At 36.9% G+C, this 18,288-nt stretch overlaps 1 protein-coding gene and 1 long non-coding RNA gene across 2 annotated transcripts in view; one reads left to right on the top strand and one right to left on the bottom strand.

The window, feature by feature from the left end:
- The first annotated feature begins 2,832 nt into the window (after positions 1 to 2,832).
- LOC122189923 lies at positions 2,833 to 4,326 on the top strand. Its single transcript, XR_006182020.1, has 3 exons — positions 2,833 to 2,906; positions 3,000 to 3,214; positions 4,181 to 4,326. It is a non-coding gene; the product is annotated as an uncharacterized LOC122189923 (long non-coding RNA).
- An 8,790-nt stretch (positions 4,327 to 13,116) lies between these two features.
- The window catches only part of PTPRQ (protein tyrosine phosphatase receptor type Q), a 120,528-nt gene continuing 115,356 nt past the window's right edge, over positions 13,117 to 18,288 (bottom strand). The window contains exons 60-63 of the mRNA XM_042890276.1: positions 17,299 to 17,447; positions 15,535 to 15,670; positions 13,435 to 13,558; positions 13,117 to 13,154 (exon numbers count right to left, since the gene is read on the bottom strand). Of these exons, the coding sequence (XP_042746210.1) occupies positions 13,117 to 13,154; positions 13,435 to 13,558; positions 15,535 to 15,670; positions 17,299 to 17,447 (447 nt within the window). The remainder of the gene's footprint in view (positions 13,155 to 13,434; positions 13,559 to 15,534; positions 15,671 to 17,298; positions 17,448 to 18,288) is intronic.

The following is an 18,288-nucleotide window of genomic DNA, read 5'->3' as shown; positions in this document are numbered from 1 at the left end:
GAGGGAGTGCCAATCAGAAACCAGAAGCCCATTACACTGTTGCTGTCTGGGACAGGCATTTTCCATGGTTCTGTCCGGGAAGAGAAGCTGCAGTGATTACAGACCTCTCCTACTTTTGGTTAGGCAAAAAAAAGAGGGGAAAGGAAGTGTGAGATGAGTGATACAGCACACATTATGTGCTATATAATCATATTTTTTGCCATCAGATTTTCTGTAAAAGCATGAAAGATCATTTTACAGTCATACACTTATTTGGCTGTTAAGTCTATAAGCTGTTAGAAGCACAGAGTGCATTTTCATACTCCACAGCTTCAGAACATGACAGTGATGTCTAAACCTGATCTCAGTAAAATGAACAATAGTTGAATCATAGTACCGATAATTAAAATACACACACATTTTAGTTCTGTAAGTGAAAGAAAACAAAGACTGTTTCTACATCCAGTACTCAGCCTAATCATATCCCTGCTGTTCATGGACAAAATGAGAACTCAGGAGGTAGGAAAATGGCCGCTTTCTTTTTTGGAGCTCATGTGGAATTTTTGCAGGGCTCCTCATTGGGAAACTGGAGGGACAGAGGAGTGGAGTTTGGAAACTGTGAAGATCCAGTGAAGGTCATGGATGTGTAAAGCTCCCTTCCCAGCAATTACATAGGCATTGCTTAAGACACAGCACATCAGAAAACCATGAGATGATTATGTTGAAATTATCACATTTTATACATAAATTGTATTAATCTGTTTCACAATCAGTTGTCAAATACTTTTTGACACATGGATGTGCCAATTTAATGAGCTCTTCAATTACTTGGCTAACAAAGTTAACCAGCTGTAGTCAAATGTAGGCATTGCTTGGTCTGACTTAATTCTTGGTGCTGCATTAAGACAGTCCTTAATTATTCCATGCACATGTGGATTTTAAATGCATAAACATCTGAAATAAGAATATCCTGAGATAGTTTTCTTTCCAAAATGTAAACAAAGTATTGGAAGTAATGCAGTCCTGTGATTGTCCTCTGGATTTCTCCATTCCTCATGAGGTAGTATACATATTCTGTCACCTGCAATTTCAAGTTTTTGTTCATTGTGTTTTGAGTATTGTTCTGTCTTTGTAGACAAAGAATTTAGCTCATATGTGTTGATCTCTCCATTATATGTATTTTGAGATTTTGTTCTCCATTTCTTCTGCTTTCTTATACCCACATTGCTGTCACACGAACAAATAAAGCTTGTCTCATGTACATTATTACTACTTGCTCGAGTTGCTTTGGTGGACACATCAGTCTTCTGATAGTGTAGGGTAAGTATAGAATGATTTTTTCCTGTCCTGCCATGTTTTTGCCTTTGCAGACATAATTGCTACATCCACGTGCTCCCTTCCCAACTCTTCCTTAGGTACAACAATTGACTGCTGAGTCAGTCTCAGCTTTGAAACACGTGTATGCTTAGATGTAAAAGCGAGTTTTTTCCAAGGCTGGGTTTTGTGGTACACCAGGTAATGTCAGTTTTATCTCTAAATGTAAGCAAGTCCGTTCCAAGGCCCAGGTATCGTTATATTTAATCCTTTCATGTAGATAGTTGTTCTAAAGATGCCCTCAGAAGAATTAAGTTTTAATTTACCTCTTTGCTTATTTAAGATTTTTTCTAGACATTCTGTACATTTTAAACTAATATTTGTTTCTGGCTATTTTTATATTCCTGCTATTGTCATATTACTGCTATCATCTGAATCTCCATAAATATGTTGCTGACTGATTTGAATGTTATGTTCACAGCTTGTACTTTGGGTACTCTTACATGTGGCTATTTCCTTTCCAAGTCTCAGTCATGTTCTGTTCTCTCTGTAACTTTTCACAAGTCTTTTGCTTGCTGCATATCGAAATACCTTGGGCTTTAGTTGGCTTTAATTAAGAAATTAAAGAGTTTTTCAAAACTAATTATTAACAAAATATATCTTTTTCTCCTTTTTTTTTTTTTTTTTTCTGCAGCGTAGCAAGAAAAGAAAATGTTTTCACAGAATCTACTTTCTGTTATCTCTGAAGAATACACTGATCTCCAGACATTTTTGTTATTCATTCTAATGTCTTATCATCTTCAATAGGATGCAGGTGTTACTCTAACTGATGTGTTCTGATATCCTTTTCTGTCAGTCTCAGTCTCCTGCATCTGCTAGCTTCTTTTACTCGATAAAATCAGGTACACACCTGTTCCCACTTACAACCTAGTCGGCTGTCTACCTGGAAGATATAAGAATGAAGTGTTCAGACTGCCAGAGATGACCAGTCTGTTACACTATTGTCCACTAAATCAGTCATCCATATTTTTTGACAAAGATGTGTATCAGATGCGTCAGCTGAAGATACCAAAGGCTTTGATAGGTTGCAACAGAGAAGTTTTCTTCTAAACCTTGTTTCCACTAGATCTGTACTATATCATCTCTCCTTTGTATTGCTCTGTAAGTACAGATGAGTCATTGTAATGTGATAGAAAGCACAGCAATGACAGCAGAGTAGCAAGGTCCCAGGCTGCAGCAAGTGAGGAACTGCTGAAATGCAACAGCTGTGGGCACAGAAACAAAGGAAAGAATCTGCTCAGAAGGCCTCAGGTACGCAGGAACCCCCAGCAAGGTATCCTTGCCTCCACTGCCAACACTTACATGAGGTCTGGGAAGGGATGGATCCTGGCTCCACCCCTTCTGGTCATGGAGGTGCATTGCATGCAGCTGGGCTCTCTGGGTTGGCCCTACCTTCCACCAGGAGCTCAATCACTGCTTCAAGCTCCAATTTAGCATTTCCACTACAGTCATCCTAAAGGAAAACGTGACATTTCTCATGGAAAGAAGCTGGTCTCAGTCAACATTTCTTCTTCCCAAGGCAGTTCATCTGATGTGTAGGAGAGAAATGAAAAGTGAGTAGCATTCAGATATTCTATATTTCCCTTCTCATTCTAATCAGATTGTACACCACCACAGTGAAAAACAATGCCTGTTTTTCATTTCAGATAAACTGCATAGATTAAAAGATCCTTGGCTACAACTGAATTGATGGGAGTTTTTGGATTCTTGGAGAAAGAGTACATATTATGGTGTGGGTTTTTTTTGGAAAAAGATAAATATCAATGAGGAAAATTTGAGAAGGAAGAAATACCATAAAAGTGTATTTTCATTGGACAGAGAACCCCTGGAAGAGCAATCCTAGATCTGCATTCTGCACCTGGTAACTAGACAACATCTAGCTGTGTTTAAATTTAGAGAAAATAGTGAGAAGATATTTTGCTTGTGAAGTGTGAAAGCTGGCTTAGAACAGAATCTACTGGCCTGCAGAGTCATTATTTTTAAACAACATTTGTGCATTGTAGCAGCGTAATAGAAATGTTTGGCTCAGAGTGCCAGGCATTATAGTTATTACTTTGTAGTATTATTCATTACTATCATAACTGCAAAGGAGACAGATCAGACAACATGAATTGTGCACCACAAATGATAAGCAGACCCGGTATGTATGCTACAACCTCCAAGTGACAAATAATCAGTTCATTTTATGTAGGCCCAGACATGGCAGCCTACATCATTCCTGAATGACTTCTCAAATATTCTTGCAAGAGGCACCACTGGAATATAACCGATAGCGGATATATGATTCCTCAGCAGCCTTAGCCCAGGGACTGGCATATTTGCCTGAGATGTGATAAACATGGATAAAGAGATCCCTGCTCTGAATCAAGCAGAGGATGAAAATAAATCAGTGTCTCCTGTGTTTTATTTGAGTGCTTAAAATACAATCCTAGCGATTTACTCCTGGATTATTTTTAGGGGGGGAATCAAAATTGGCAATTCCCTATTAATTTGACAATGATGATAATGAGATGACAATTCCCAAGCAAGAGGATGCCGCAAATGGAGGTATGTGGGCACATACACTTTGCAGCTTTTCATCTGCATCATCACTGCTTGCTATCTCCTGAATTCCACTCAGAATTTCCGAGAGTGTCTTTCGTTAGTGGCTGTTTTTTGGTATGCTATGAGTTTGGGCATTTGTCAGCTAAGGATTCCCTCTGAGCATCAGGAGGTCCAAGAGTTAAGTACCGTAAGAGTTTAAGGTTCTTGGAATGCTCTAGCACAAGCCAGTGCCTATTCCGTGTCATTACTCCTTTCTCAGTACCTCTCTCTCTTTGACCCTCAGGAAACAAAAAAACAATAATCACCAGACAAACCAACAGAATTTCACATGCAGAACAGCTTCATGGAGAATGGAGTGGATGGTCATCCATGCTGTCTGGAACACTGAAAACTTGGTCTGCCCAAGAGTCACAAGGACTTCTAGTACCCAAACAAGCCGGAGGTGAGCACGCATTTGGAAAGGATTGTGTGCAGGAGATGGCAGCGATTGCCCTGCGATCTCACTGCTCCTGTGTGAAGCAGGACTGGGCAGTGTCCTGACTATTTTGCTGACAGCTTCCACTGGCTCACTTCCTCCCAGAGCCAGGGTTTTGGGTTACCCAGCCAGGCCAGCAGGCTTTCATTGCCAGTCATGTGATACATCTTTGGCATGGAAATTTTTTTTGTATTGTGCGTAAGCCACGTGCAGCAAAAGGTTAGCCCTGTTGAAATCCAAAGCCTAAAATTATCTTTGCAGTCCTTCTCTGAAATAAACTATAAATAGTTCTTCCATAGCATATACAGTAGATTTCCTAAGTATGCTTGGGAACATTCTATATAGAGCATAAGAAGTTGTTTCGAAGTCATAATAGAAAACCTTATATCATTTGGTTTGTAATCTCATTATAAATGAAGTAAGAAGGTCTTTCTAACAGTTTTGCCTCTTTGGAAAGCTGAACTTTCAACCACAGTTTATCAACGTACTGAGCTCTGACTCAGTTTGGTATTTCTTTTTAAGGAAAAAAAGATGAAAGCACATCATATGATGTTAAATATCAGTGGAATACAGTATTTGTATATTTCATTTATGCATCATTCTTTCCTCTGGAGCACTTTAATAAAGGCTCTGTCCAATGTTGTTTATAATGGATTTTTGTCAAGTACAATATTCTTTTCATAAAGACACTGGCTCTGTTAACATAATTTCTTCAAGCTTTTGTCAGGTTTTAAATCCTTCTGGAACTGACACCAACTGCCCACTCTGACACTTGTTCATAACTTTTCTCTCAATCGAACCATTCTCCGTCTCTCAGCTGTTGTAGCAATTTCATTTTACAAAGTCTCCTTGTAAGACATCTTTCTTGTTTTTGGAGAACCATACGGTATGGTGGCACAAAGTATTTCAAGGCTCTCAGAGAGCAGCTCATTCCAGTGCCATTCAAAAAAACAAAGCTTCAGTTTAACTCTTAAAAAAATTAAAAAAAAAATTAAAATCAAAACCAATTACTTATTTAGATAAGGATTTACTGGTCACGACAACTATGAATCCAAGTCATGCTTCCTTTTGTTAATCTGGCGCAGGCTAGTTAACTGTGACTAATTTACATGTCACTTTAAAAGTCTGAGTATGTGCTTGTGCGTGCTACAGGATGTGTGGATTTGGTATATCATAACAGCAATCACAAGTCAGAAGAAAAAGTTGGCATCTTGAATAAGTTAATTTTGTCATTTTGCTACTATTCTAAACATGGAGCTAAGAGATTTTTGTCTGGACTGAATAAGAAGCGAGGTGCCCTTGTCATGAGTAGCCTGCTGTATGCCAGGGGTCTTGTTGGGAACCTTTCCAGGACAGGCAGTGAAGCTTTCTGCAAATTCTGTCTTAGCCAAAACCACTGCTTACCACTAGTTCTGTGATTCTTCAAGATGTGAGAACTGGTGGGATGGTGAAGGCAAGGCAGAGCATGAGCACTGTGTGGCAGCGATGCTGCCCATAGTATCTCTTGACAATCTTCTGGTCCTTTGCTTGTATTGTGATAACATTAATGGTGTCAGAGATCCCTTTGTGTTTCGAAGAGCACATCAATATACAGGAGAGGAATGTTTATCTCATTAAGTTTTGTACATAGTACAGCTTGCACAATTAATCTCCATTAACCAGAAACCTGATATGTTTCTATAATCTGTGTAGGACTGCTAAAAAGGATAAGAAAAAATGGAAGGACAAAAGAAGGAAAAATGAAGAAGTGATAAATCTATCTGCCACCTTGAACTTGCAGTCACAGTCTTTGTGTACTCTGTGTCTTGCAATGTTCCTACAATAACAGTCAACCCACAGAAAGTAGGCATATTTTTTAGGAATTGCAGTAATGTGGAATTACAGAACATCTTTTGTCAAAGCATCCTCCTGAGAAAGTAAATTCACTTCTGTTGAGGTGTGCCTCTCTTAGACATCCATTCTAGATTTGGCATGAACTGCTCTCTGTGTATGCCCGTGTTTTTCCATTGGCAATTGGAGATGGCTTAAACTGAAACTATTATGTGGCTAAAAATAGGCAAAACTGACTCAGCTCTAACACAGAGGAAGATTAGAGTGCTGACCTAGGCTTACCAAGGTAATGCACCAAGAGAAGAACATAAAGTAAATCACGGGTAGTCCGTGTAGAATTCAAAGTATAACGTCTAGGTCTGAAAGGTTTATCTTATTTGCCTTATTGCACAGATGTGTAGGATTTTAGCTAGCTGCTAAATACTGTGTTTTAATGACAACACCAGATCTGGATTTTCTTCTATAGCAGAGAGACATTCAGACTAAAATCCCACGTACAAATGCCGGTTAACTCAGGGAATGTTTTTTGGGCTCCTTGGCTGACAAAGTGCTGTGTTGTCAGATAGCAGTCTTGATCTCAAAAGGGAGTAATGTTACATGCTCAGGAGCCAGTTTCCACAAGTCAGTTCCTTGCCCATGCCTAGTGTTGTTGCAACTCATTTAAGAATTCTGGCTTAATTACTTATTTGCTTATGCCTTCACAAGTGGAATAAAACCCTCTCCTCCGTCTATGCTCTGTCTGCCCCATTCTGCACTTGCATTGTCAAAATATTTGTTTTTATATTTTAGGATTAGTGAAAGCACTGTCTCAATAGAGTCCTTTGGTTCCCAACACTAACTAGAATCATGAAGGTTGCTGTCAGCTCTCATAATACTTGTTTTCTGTATTTGTGCTTTTCTCATGAGCTAGGTACATTTACAGTAAAGACTATTTAAGTGCATTCCTGTATGACTGGCAAGTGTTCAGAATCTTGCAGTGCTCAGCTCAAAGTTTGTACTGTTTTGTCCCAAATATTCTCTGTATGTTTTAGAATGCTTCCTGCTCAGCAGGCTTCATGGAATGTAACTGTGAATGGTAAAGCTTTACTTGCATATTAGGTTACCAGTATCCAAGTATTCTTTTCCTATCATTCACAACTCCATCTCCTGCAAAATATTTTAGATATATCCTTGTAAAACTTCCTTTGGCTCATTATTGACTATGAGGAGTGCTGGAATGGTTTGTTCATGATTATAGTGGATAGCTGTGTGCAGCTGTCATCCTACAAAAAGATCACCCTGGTAACACCAATCAACAAGCAGAGTAAGATGATCCATATATAACAAAAACCTTCTAAACATTGTCTTTCAACTGAAATACAGAGGCTCAACTGCATCCCAGACTGCCCAGGGAATTGGGATCTGTGAAATGTACCGTAGACATTGTTATTCATTGCAGAAAAGCCATTGATTTTAAGTTTTCTTTACACAGTTGAATCTGAGAATGGCCCTACAGAATAAGGGAGCTGGGGAAAAAAGTAATTAAAATAAGTAATTAGTTCAGCATCATTTGGGAAAAGTTATTGGGAAAATAGAACTGCCATGCAAAATATCAAACACAGGATCCATCTTGCTGTCTTCAGCTGACTGACACTGAATAATGAACAGTGCTAAAATTTATACCACATTTTGTAACAGCAGTAGGGGGAACTTCTGGATAGAAAGCCAGTAATTTAGTTTACCCTTACCATGCACACTGTGCCTATCCTGTGTAGACATGCAATTGATACCACCATTTAGCTCTGAGATAGCACTAAAGTGCGCTTGCACTTGTCACATAGCTCATAACTGTAGCCAAAGGGAAGGGAAGAAAAAGTTATCTGGGGAAGGGTCAGTGCAAAAATGTAGCTGAGATTCCATGATGTCAGCTGTACATCAGCTTAGAGGGCAGGGAATTGAAGTGAGACCACTACACTGCTTACCTGGGAATGACGTATGGATATAGACCATGCCAGTAGCACCTGACATCAGATGAATGACATTTCTGTTTACAGTTCCTTTGGACATAGTCACATATAGATGATCAACACAGCATTAGAAAACAGAACAAAACATGGAGAACAATATCAGGAGGTCTTGTCTTTTTAGCATCATACTTAGAATGGTGACCCAACAGTCATACAAAAGTGGTGAAGCAGAGGACCAGTTTCAGTCTATTTTCTTTGACTCAGTTCCTTAAAATTAAAAATGGCAAAGACATGTCTAAAACTATGTGTCAATGGTTTCCAGCTACAGTCCACGTCACTCATTGCATTGCAAGTTTTTTAACGCTGAACACACATGTATTTTAACCATACATATGTCCTGAATTCACTATTAACGTATGTATATCCCCTAAAACAGAGAGCTAATTGAATTCTTTCCATAGATCTTAAAAGAATAAATCAATTTGAATTTTTTTCTATCATTTATTTCCATGGATACATGATGATATACGTTCAGCGCTTAACATGATCTAACACATACTCTGTAACAGGTATTATTGAAACTTTAACTTGTTCACACATTTAACTTGCTGTCAAAATGTTTTCAGAGAAAATGCCTTCTGCTCACTGACCTCACAGGGCATTGAGTTTTGAATCTCTTGGCGGTTTTGGCCTAATTGAATAAGAGCAGTACACAAAACCCAGATCTTGGTGCCTGCACCAGACACTGCCAAGCTTCAGTTTGAATGTTCTAAACTCTGCTCAGTGGGAAATCAACAAGGTCTCAGTTGTCCTGGTGAAATACAATTATCAACCAGGTATGAGGTACCAGATTTAGAAATGCACCACATGTCAGCACAAGCTTGTATACACAGTGATAAACACATAGCAGAATTACTCTGCTAGAAGTCAAATTGTTTCCAATTAAAAACAACTTCATATCTAGATTAGAGGAGTGGTCAATAGCCCATTGTTTATGAAGATAAAGTATTGGAAATATCTTTTTTGGAAGAGGCAGCAAGACATGTTTTTCCACCTAGGAAAAACGTATACTGGGACTTCAATATTTATTTCAAAATAAATTGAGTAGCATAAATCAGTAGCTGAATGATGTTTGCTCTCTGCTTCTTGGATACCATGAAAACTCACTTGAAAACAACCATAAGACCATTTTGTGCTGTAACTGCAGTTGTTAAAATTGTGACTCCATGAAATTGATATTTTGACCTAGATTTCGTAAGCCTAAGTTTTAATCTGATTTTCTATCAATCATAAAATTAGTGATATATACTGTGGACATTTATTTTTTTTAGTTTACTGGATGGTAACTCCATTTAAGTACCTCTTTTGTTGGAAGATAGTTCTATTACAGTAGTTAAGATTTTATCAGATATGCTTGTAGATTGATCAGCACTCTTCTGTTCCTTTTTGTCTTCAGTTTCATTCCTGTATTTCCAGGCTTGGTTCTGAATGTGCTTTGCAAATAGTAAGTAATGTGCATTAAGGCACTTCTAAGGTTAACTTTGACGAAGCAGACACTAGTTGTGCAGTGTGATTCTGGCATGAAAAAATGGTTTGTGTTTGCAAAGGTTTGTTTCATTCTCTGACAAAGTGAAGCATAATTTCCAAATCTAGGAGACATTTTACATCTCTGGATGTAAACAGGGAAGCTCACTATCATATGTGACCTCAGTGTGAAATATGATTAATTCATTACTCTTTGCAGCTTTTTTCTTAATTACTGCATATAAGCATACTCTGTAATATAGGAATACGCAGATGGCACACAAGATTGATCTTTCATGCAATGTTAGGAAATTAAATTGCTGAATAGCTTCTGATATGCACTAAATGGGCAAGTGGATTATTTTTATCAGCTCTTGTAACAGTTTAAAAAATGCTTCAAATTTAACGTGAGTGTAATGTGCTGCTGCTCTATTACTTTTGTAAAAAGAGGAGATCTGTGGTAAAGGGCACTGACAGTAGTCTCTTCTGAAGACATACAACAGAACTGGCTATAGATGCATACAGAGGGGCTGTATGTATCTATATATATGCCAATTTTTATAGAAATATACTGAATAATTTAATAAAACATGACCTGATTTAAGCGTAATTCTAATCTTTCTGTAAAACTTGGGTATTCCCCAGTTCTTATTCATTCTTTGTTCAGTCTCTGCTTTTGATGGATTGTATTCTTGCTACACCGAATCCATTAATTTATAAAAATTTAAGTGACAAATTATATATATATATATATATTCTTAAAATAGCAATTGGATACATTCTGCTCATCTCTTGGTTCCACCAGTAGAACCAAGACAGGAGCTGCTGTAAAAGGAAAGAGCTGGAAGACAAGAGACTACAGAATCTTTTTCTTCATGACTGGATAGAGGTCTGAGGGATGCTCCCCTGTCCCTGTAAATCATTGGTGGGCAAGCGAGGAGGTCAGTGAACTGCTGCTCTATTTATACTGAAAAATGGTTCTCAAAGAGAATAGCTTGGAGTGTCTTTTTTTCCCTTGCTGTGTGTTCTGGGAATTGGAGCCAGCTTATGCTGACTTTTGGCTTTTATCCTTAATGCAAAATATATCAAGGTAGCATGTATCAGATTGCTACTATGTATAATAAGTTATTTTAATTAAATTCCTTTTTTATTTTTATTTGACCTACAGAACAAAGATACGTATTCTAACATCTAACTAAGATGTCAGATATGCTAATGAATTGAGTTTGACTACAAGCAGGTCCCCTAGAGGAAGATGTAAGAGTCTTTGTGATAAATATTCGATGAAACAGAAAACATTCAAGCACATTTTGAACTTCTGGAGTTGCACTGTAAGTTGCAAGAGGCTATTTAGCTTTTCTCAACAACAAAAGAGTAACGACACACATATGTATATTCCACTGTAATGGACAGAAGATTAGACAAGATTATGACTTTATAATGTCAATTTATCACAGTGCTACATGTACTGCTACCAAGTACAAATACAAATCATGAAAAACATCTGTAAGCCCCTATAAGTAATTTGTCAGAATACTTTAAAGTATGTGTATAATAAATGAAGAACACATGTTTCATATGAACCAAATGTAACTAGAGCTCTACCGAATGCTTTGCCAGAGACTTGAACAGCTGTGGACATCACCTCTCTCTCCCTCTACTCAGCTTTAAAAGGCATTGTTTTCCTTTTAGCTTGACAGGTGATGTTTGCAATACCGTCAGTCTTCATCAAAGACAGATCGCCCAAAATATCTTCGTAGAGCATTTTCATCTCCTCAAATACTGCCTTTTGATTTTCATTTAAGGTATTTGGCACTTTCTGCTGAAAAGGTCCTCACTGATTTATAATCTGCACCATCCTTGCCAGATTCTAAAAAGACATCAAACACCTTCCGCCGTTCACTTATGAATAAATATCAGGTTACGTGCTGTACAGTATTTTCTGTCTGGTAGGTACAGTCAAAGATATGGAAAGCTTTCATTTACAGTTGTGTGCACACAAACACACTAACGCACCTTCCTAGTTTCTAAAGAAGTTTGTCTGATTTTCCTGCATTTGATGCCTCCACAAGGCTATGGATTTTATCTGTCAAACAGAATATACAATGGAAGTAGCAAAGTCTCCCTGCTTTTATGTTTTCCATCTTAAATTAAGGTCACAGCCTTATCCCAATGATATATTTATTTACACAGAGAAAAAAAAGGAGATGACAGTCTCCCTACCTAATAATATTATGTAAATACTTCCCTGTAAACCAAGGTGCAGAGTTTAATTCTCACTATAGTCTTCATACTCAACAGTTTTTGGTTGGCTTTTGCTTTTCTCATTTCTGTTTCAGATCTCTCTCTGATAACAATAATCAGTGGAAGATAATTTTCATTAAATCCCCTAACATTACTTCCTGTACTTTTTCACCTCTACAGTGATTCACCAAACCTGAAAAGGGAATTATTTTTTTTTACTTGATGGTGCTGCATTATAAAAAATATTAAATGCAGAGTTTCCTTTTAAAATACAGAATACTAAAGATGTGAATGAATTATAAACATTCATTAACTCAAGTCAATCTAACACACACTAGAATAGGTGCTACTAGCCCATTTGCCTACTACAGATAGGTAGTAAATTTTTAGTTGTTTAGTTGTTGGGTTTTTTTTTGTAGTTATCTGTATTTAAAAGTAAGAGGAATGCAAAATACTTTCTTCTGTGTTGAACATTTGCAATCACCATCGTACATTTAAAAAACTCAATCCACCAACTATAAGTTGTCTTAAATAGCCCCAAGTGTCCCTGAAGAGCTACTGTGTGCTGTGTAAAAGCTGAATAATCCTCCACATGTCAGAAGGTGACTCTTCAGCTGTTCAGGATCATCAGCTGATATGTTACCACTCATAAAAAAAGATTCAAAACATAAGAATGCAGATTTAGGTAAAGATCATCGTGATGGTAATGGAACTGATCTGCAGGAACTGACAGCAACATTAAAACCAGTCTAGCAAGAATGATTCAAGAAAGTGTAGCTTTTACTTAAAACCAAAACGCAATGAACACAGCAAATTCACACAAAAATATGTTCACTAGGAATACTTTTCTTTTTTTTTTTTTTTTTTTTGACATCTTATTTGGCTCATTTTTCCTCATTTACGAAGATAAATGGAAAAAAAGAATATGTTCAAACACTTTCTATTTAAATACGTACATACTGACTGTAGTACTCATGTAACAGCAGAAGTGCAGTCTGTGCAAAAGTACTTCATAGCATTATTGCTCAGTGATCTGAATAAAATAACATATTTATGAAGGCACATTGATAGAAGAAAAGCTGTTTCAATCAGTTGTGTCTGTTTTAATCATCAAAATAGGGGAGTGTACTTTGGCCCTTTTGCTTAGAAAAATATGACTTTGACTTTCAAAATCTCATCTTGAATATTTAGTCTTAGTATTTACATGGTAGTTTCTTCCCATTCAAGCTCCACATCACCTACAAAAGAAACAGATATATTACTTTAACCTACTTTGTAAACAGATAGTACCTAATGGCAGATAACTGTTTTGGCTGAAGTGAGATCTCACGGGGGCAAAAGGGTGGAAGGCTTGAGCAATGGCTGTTACCACAAGGGAGGCTAAAGGAGAGCAAAATGTTACACCTTTATTCTTCTGAAGCCAGAAAATGTCAGACTATTTCTTTTTGCTTCTTAGACTGGACAAGTCAATTCACCTGCTATGAAAAAACAATTCTGAGATAATTTGTATCTGCTTACCTTCCATGGCATCCAGAGAGTCCATCTTTTGAAGTGCTGAATAATTTACAAAACATATTGCTTGGCTACTTCCCCTGCTTGTCAGCAGATCCAGGACACACTGATGCAAAAAGATATACTGTGCCTGTAAAGATGTGAATTTCAAGACATTTCATTAGAAAGAAAAAAAAAGTACTTATGAAACAAAAATAAACAAAAATACTTCTGGATTTTTTGTATAGCATTCAGGTGTTACAAAAGTAACTGCAGTTTAACTTAGTCATCTCAATACTTTGATGATATCATATATGCCTGGCCTGATTTCATGCATCACAAGGTATAAGGTGTTAACATTTGTCAAAAGATGTTAATTGTTATGGCTAGTAAAATATGAAATTATACTAATAATGTCTGAGAACAACAGCTGTGCCATATTTTTCTGTAAAGGTGCGATCTATGAAGATGCATTTGATTACTTTTTGTTGCTAGTTAGACTGAAGAAACTGAACAAAGAATTTCCCTCTTTATAACATAGAGAGAACCAGCAGGGTGCACTCAAATGCAAAAGTTCAAGTAAATCTATGTGTTCTAGGATGCACCATTGCTACCCTTGAAAAACCCACACTGTTTTCTGTGATACTTCTTGTACTGTAGCATAACTTTTAATAGACTATAATGCCAAGGGTGGGCAACTAAAGTTACTTTGACACCACCAATGACAACTGTGGGTAATAACTGCTGAAAAGAGAAAATAAAAGAAGGCAATGCCAGGATGAAATAAATAATGAAATAAAAGAATAAAACCAGATAGGTATGGAGACTGAGATTATATCTCAAAAGTTGTGAATTAATCAGTGGGGGCACTGCAAGATGGTGGAAGTTGATCATCCTCAAAACATTTAAAGTCTCTTGCACAGTTTTGATCCCCACCAAATAATTCCCAGTGTGTTTCAGGTCATTCCCCATAGAGGACTTGCATGCAGCTTTTTGTGAGGAGTGTGGTAACTGCCGAGATGTTTCTTTGCACAAATATAGGCCATTCTGTGCTCAGACAATGATTGCTAGCAAAGGAAAATTATTTTTAAGTTACAATCAAGGAAAAAAATAGGTCTGACAGCAACTGATTTTTTATTCTACTCATAGATCCTACAGACAATTTCATTGAGGGATTTCTAAACTGAGTTCTGGAGATGAGTTCCTCAGGCTTCTCTCTCCACATCTTCTATGCTGATCACATAAAATCTGAAATATAGATTACTAAACAGTGTTTTATAACAGAGCTGTCAGAATAGCCTGACTACTGAATCTGCCATAAAACTTTACAGGGTTCAGTTCTCCTGTAGCAAGTTTTAGTGCTGATATGCATTTTGTAGTCTGCAAACATGAGTTAGAGATGACCTGGACAGAGAGCAAGCTGTCACAGGATTTTGAAGCTAATATATAGAAAGTCATGGTATATTGGAAAGTCATGCAGTAGAGTAAAAAATTTCAAGCAGCAGCCTTGGGTTAGAAATGGCCTGCAGGATGCTTATGCAAAACACTTCATGCAAATACAGTTGGATTGCCATTCCACTGGGCATTTAAGAACATCTTTAAATTCTGCTGTTATTCCTTTACAAATACCCAGATATCCTAGCACAGTAGAGGCCTTCCTCACTAGCAGGTCCTCCATACTTAATAATAAGAATGTCATAAATCCTTTTTTTTTTTTTTTTTTTTCAGATCCAACAAACAACACTGCCTTAATTTTACAAACTGTCAAGTCTGTGCTGAATTCTGTCCAAATGTGTTATTTTATTTGAAGTAATTTATGAAGCTGTGTTTTATCCAACACTTGTACATCACTCAAAACTTGAACTTTCTGAGAGTTTAGGAAATTGTGATTAAGGTTCTAAAATCTGAGCATTTCAACACTCATTTCTGCACTAGGCAATACTTTGCTGGCCAAAATCTAGTTAAAAAGATACAAAAGCATACATTTATAATCCAGATAGACAGGAATTAATAGAAAATTAAGCTGAATTGTATTTGATTTCTAGACTAGTTTTTTTAGATCAGAATATCAACGACTTAATTTTTAACATCAGGAAAACAGAATTTAAATACACTGTTACATCTTACCAGATTCTGGACCATGCACATTCTTTCACTTCTTAACTCAGCTACAAGGCCATAGATATCCACAAAATCGTGGTCATTTATATGTTGTGTTAAATGGTCAAGAGCAATATAAACACCTGTTCTTCCAACACCAGCACTGCAAACATAATGCACAAGATAAAATGAGTTTTTATTCTTTTTTTTTAATACAAAATATTTCCTCAGATAATATTGGTTATTAAAGTACACTGATTATGAGAAGAAAACAGTGGGAAAAAAAATGAAAGATTTTGCACCAGTTTTGTGTGTATGTCTCCTCAGATAAAGTGAAGGAGATAAAGTGAAATCATGTTCTGACTTTGATTTTACAAGGAGTTCTATGGGAAAGTGGGATTTAACTAAATGAATCCACAGAAGAGGAAACACAACCCTACAACTTCCCTTTGAATTTTCTAAATTTCACTGATTAAAAAAAGAAAAAGGAAATCACAAGATTGTTTGAAATCACATCTGGATTCTGTGATGTTTTTTCTATTTGAGGAAACCCAACATAGCAAAACATTCAAAATAAAATTATTTTAAAATGAGGATAAATGCACAGCACACACTGGTAGCTAGTGTTGTTTTAATGAAGGGCTTGAGAACGAATAGGATTTTCTTAAAATCACTGCCAGTCTTTTCTGCAACTAATTATTAAATACAGAGTATATTATGGAGGTAATCAGGTAAAGTATAGCAAAACTACAAAGAAACTTCAGGATCTAGAAACAGAATATAATGAAAGAGTTTTCTGGATATGAGAAAACATGCTGCTTCATAATCATCAGGAGCATGGGCAGAGCATCTTGCCCATGTTGGCCCCTTCATTTATCTGTGTTGAGAAAAGGGGATGGTATTCATTGTAAAATGGCCCAAAGCATATAAGTGACCTCAGCATATAAGTTGTTTCCTATAACAGTCTCTCTGTCCCCTGCAATAGAGGAAAATGCCAAATAGTCAAGGACAACAATGTCAAATAAAATTTTACCAGGTTTTACCATCCATTGTGGAAGGCATCTGTAGGACATGGAGGACAAATAAAAACTATCCTAGTTTGTAATAAACTCACTGGAGAAAGACAGGGTCTGTGACAACAGGCCTAGCTTTCCTGTCCACACATTTCCTTGCTCACACTGAGAATGAGGCAGTCAAGCCCAGACCTTTCCATTCAGAGCTGAACACTTCTAACCACCAACACATTTTTAAGAGCCTAAATATAGATTTTAGATGTTTACAGGCATCCAAGCTTGAAATCCAGCATATGCAATATTCTATACATATTTGTCATTCTCTGTGGTACCCAAATAGTTTCTTCCTCGTGATAATGATATGTAGATACTAAATGCAATACTTAGGCATTAATTTTTCAGAGCTATAAACACAGAGTTACAGAATGGCTTGGTTTGGAAGGGACCCTAAAGGTCACCTAGTTCCAGCACCCCTGCCATAGGCAGGATTTTCACCCACTGGATTAGGCTGTCCATAAGAACATCCACTGATATCTCAATGGGATTTCAGAGGATGGAAGAACAGGCCTACTTGGGTGTTTTACCTCTGATTAAGGCTCAAGGAACCCTAACGGAGAAGACTTCACTACTATCCATAATAGAGCTGTGCTCAGGTACTCAGATTTCGTTCAGTGTCCCTGAACTTTAATATATAGACCTATATGTATATAAATCTATATATTTAATATATAGATCAGAATGACAAGATACTAAGTAATGATTTCATGAATATACTTACCTGCAGTGAACCACCATCGGCGTATTATCGTGTGCTCGACTTGCGCGGATAAGTTTTACAAAGTGGATAATTGGTGCAGTAGTTTCAGGGACTCCGTGTTCTGGCCACGAAGTAAAGTTACACTGCCGTACCATCATGCAGTCTCCGTGCTGTAAAATAGTCACAGCACTATACTCAAAAATGGTTCTGGTGTCTAGGAGTAATTTCTTGTGCATGGATCTTATGACAAGTTTTTTGATAAAGATGGCATCAAACTCATCTTTCAAGAAGTATTAAAGATTTCCGCAGTCCTCTCTATTTGACTTAAATTATTGTATAGGTATCATTTGTGGCTTACATTTTGATACTTCTAGAACTTGTCTGGAACTTCACTGAACTGGGTTGCCAAATTTATTTAGGGGAAAGCAACTATTCTAATACTGGTCTATCACAGTTAAGGCAAACAAATACACTGGTAAACACAAATATATTTTCTAAGTATTTGGTGCCTTCTCAACCAGAGCAACAGCAATAGTAACTCAACAAGAACAGCTGTTTATGATCTGGTATCTATATTAACCATGAAGGACATAACAATAAAAGCACTGGATCAGGCCAAACCCTATCTAACCCACTATCACATTTCCAACAGGAATCAAGGAAAATCTTAGTGAAAATCATACAAGATGACAGTGCAACTACAATGCCACAGTGTATCCTTTCCATTCCTAGTAGTTTGCAAGTCATGAACCACCTCAGTCACAGACAGTACCTAAAAATTTGATAATACTCAGCAGAATTTTCATTCATTACTTTCTCCAGAGTTTTTGAAATTCTTTCAACTTTTAGCCTTCACAGTATTTTGCAGAAATGAGTTTCAACTTAATCAACTCTATTGTAACGAACTAGCTCATTTTGTTTTGAACCAACTATTTGATCTTCTCATATTGAAAAAAAAAAAAAAACCACTGAGAAATTGTAAATAATTACATGCAGAAACTGATTTGCTGT

Source organism: Lagopus leucura, unplaced genomic scaffold (assembly GCF_019238085.1).
Source record: "Lagopus leucura isolate 7727_CA_CO unplaced genomic scaffold, USGS_WTPT01 Super-Scaffold_100159, whole genome shotgun sequence".
Lineage (NCBI taxonomy): Eukaryota > Metazoa > Chordata > Aves > Galliformes > Phasianidae > Lagopus > Lagopus leucura.
This window is presented reverse-complemented; position numbering and strand designations above follow the sequence as displayed.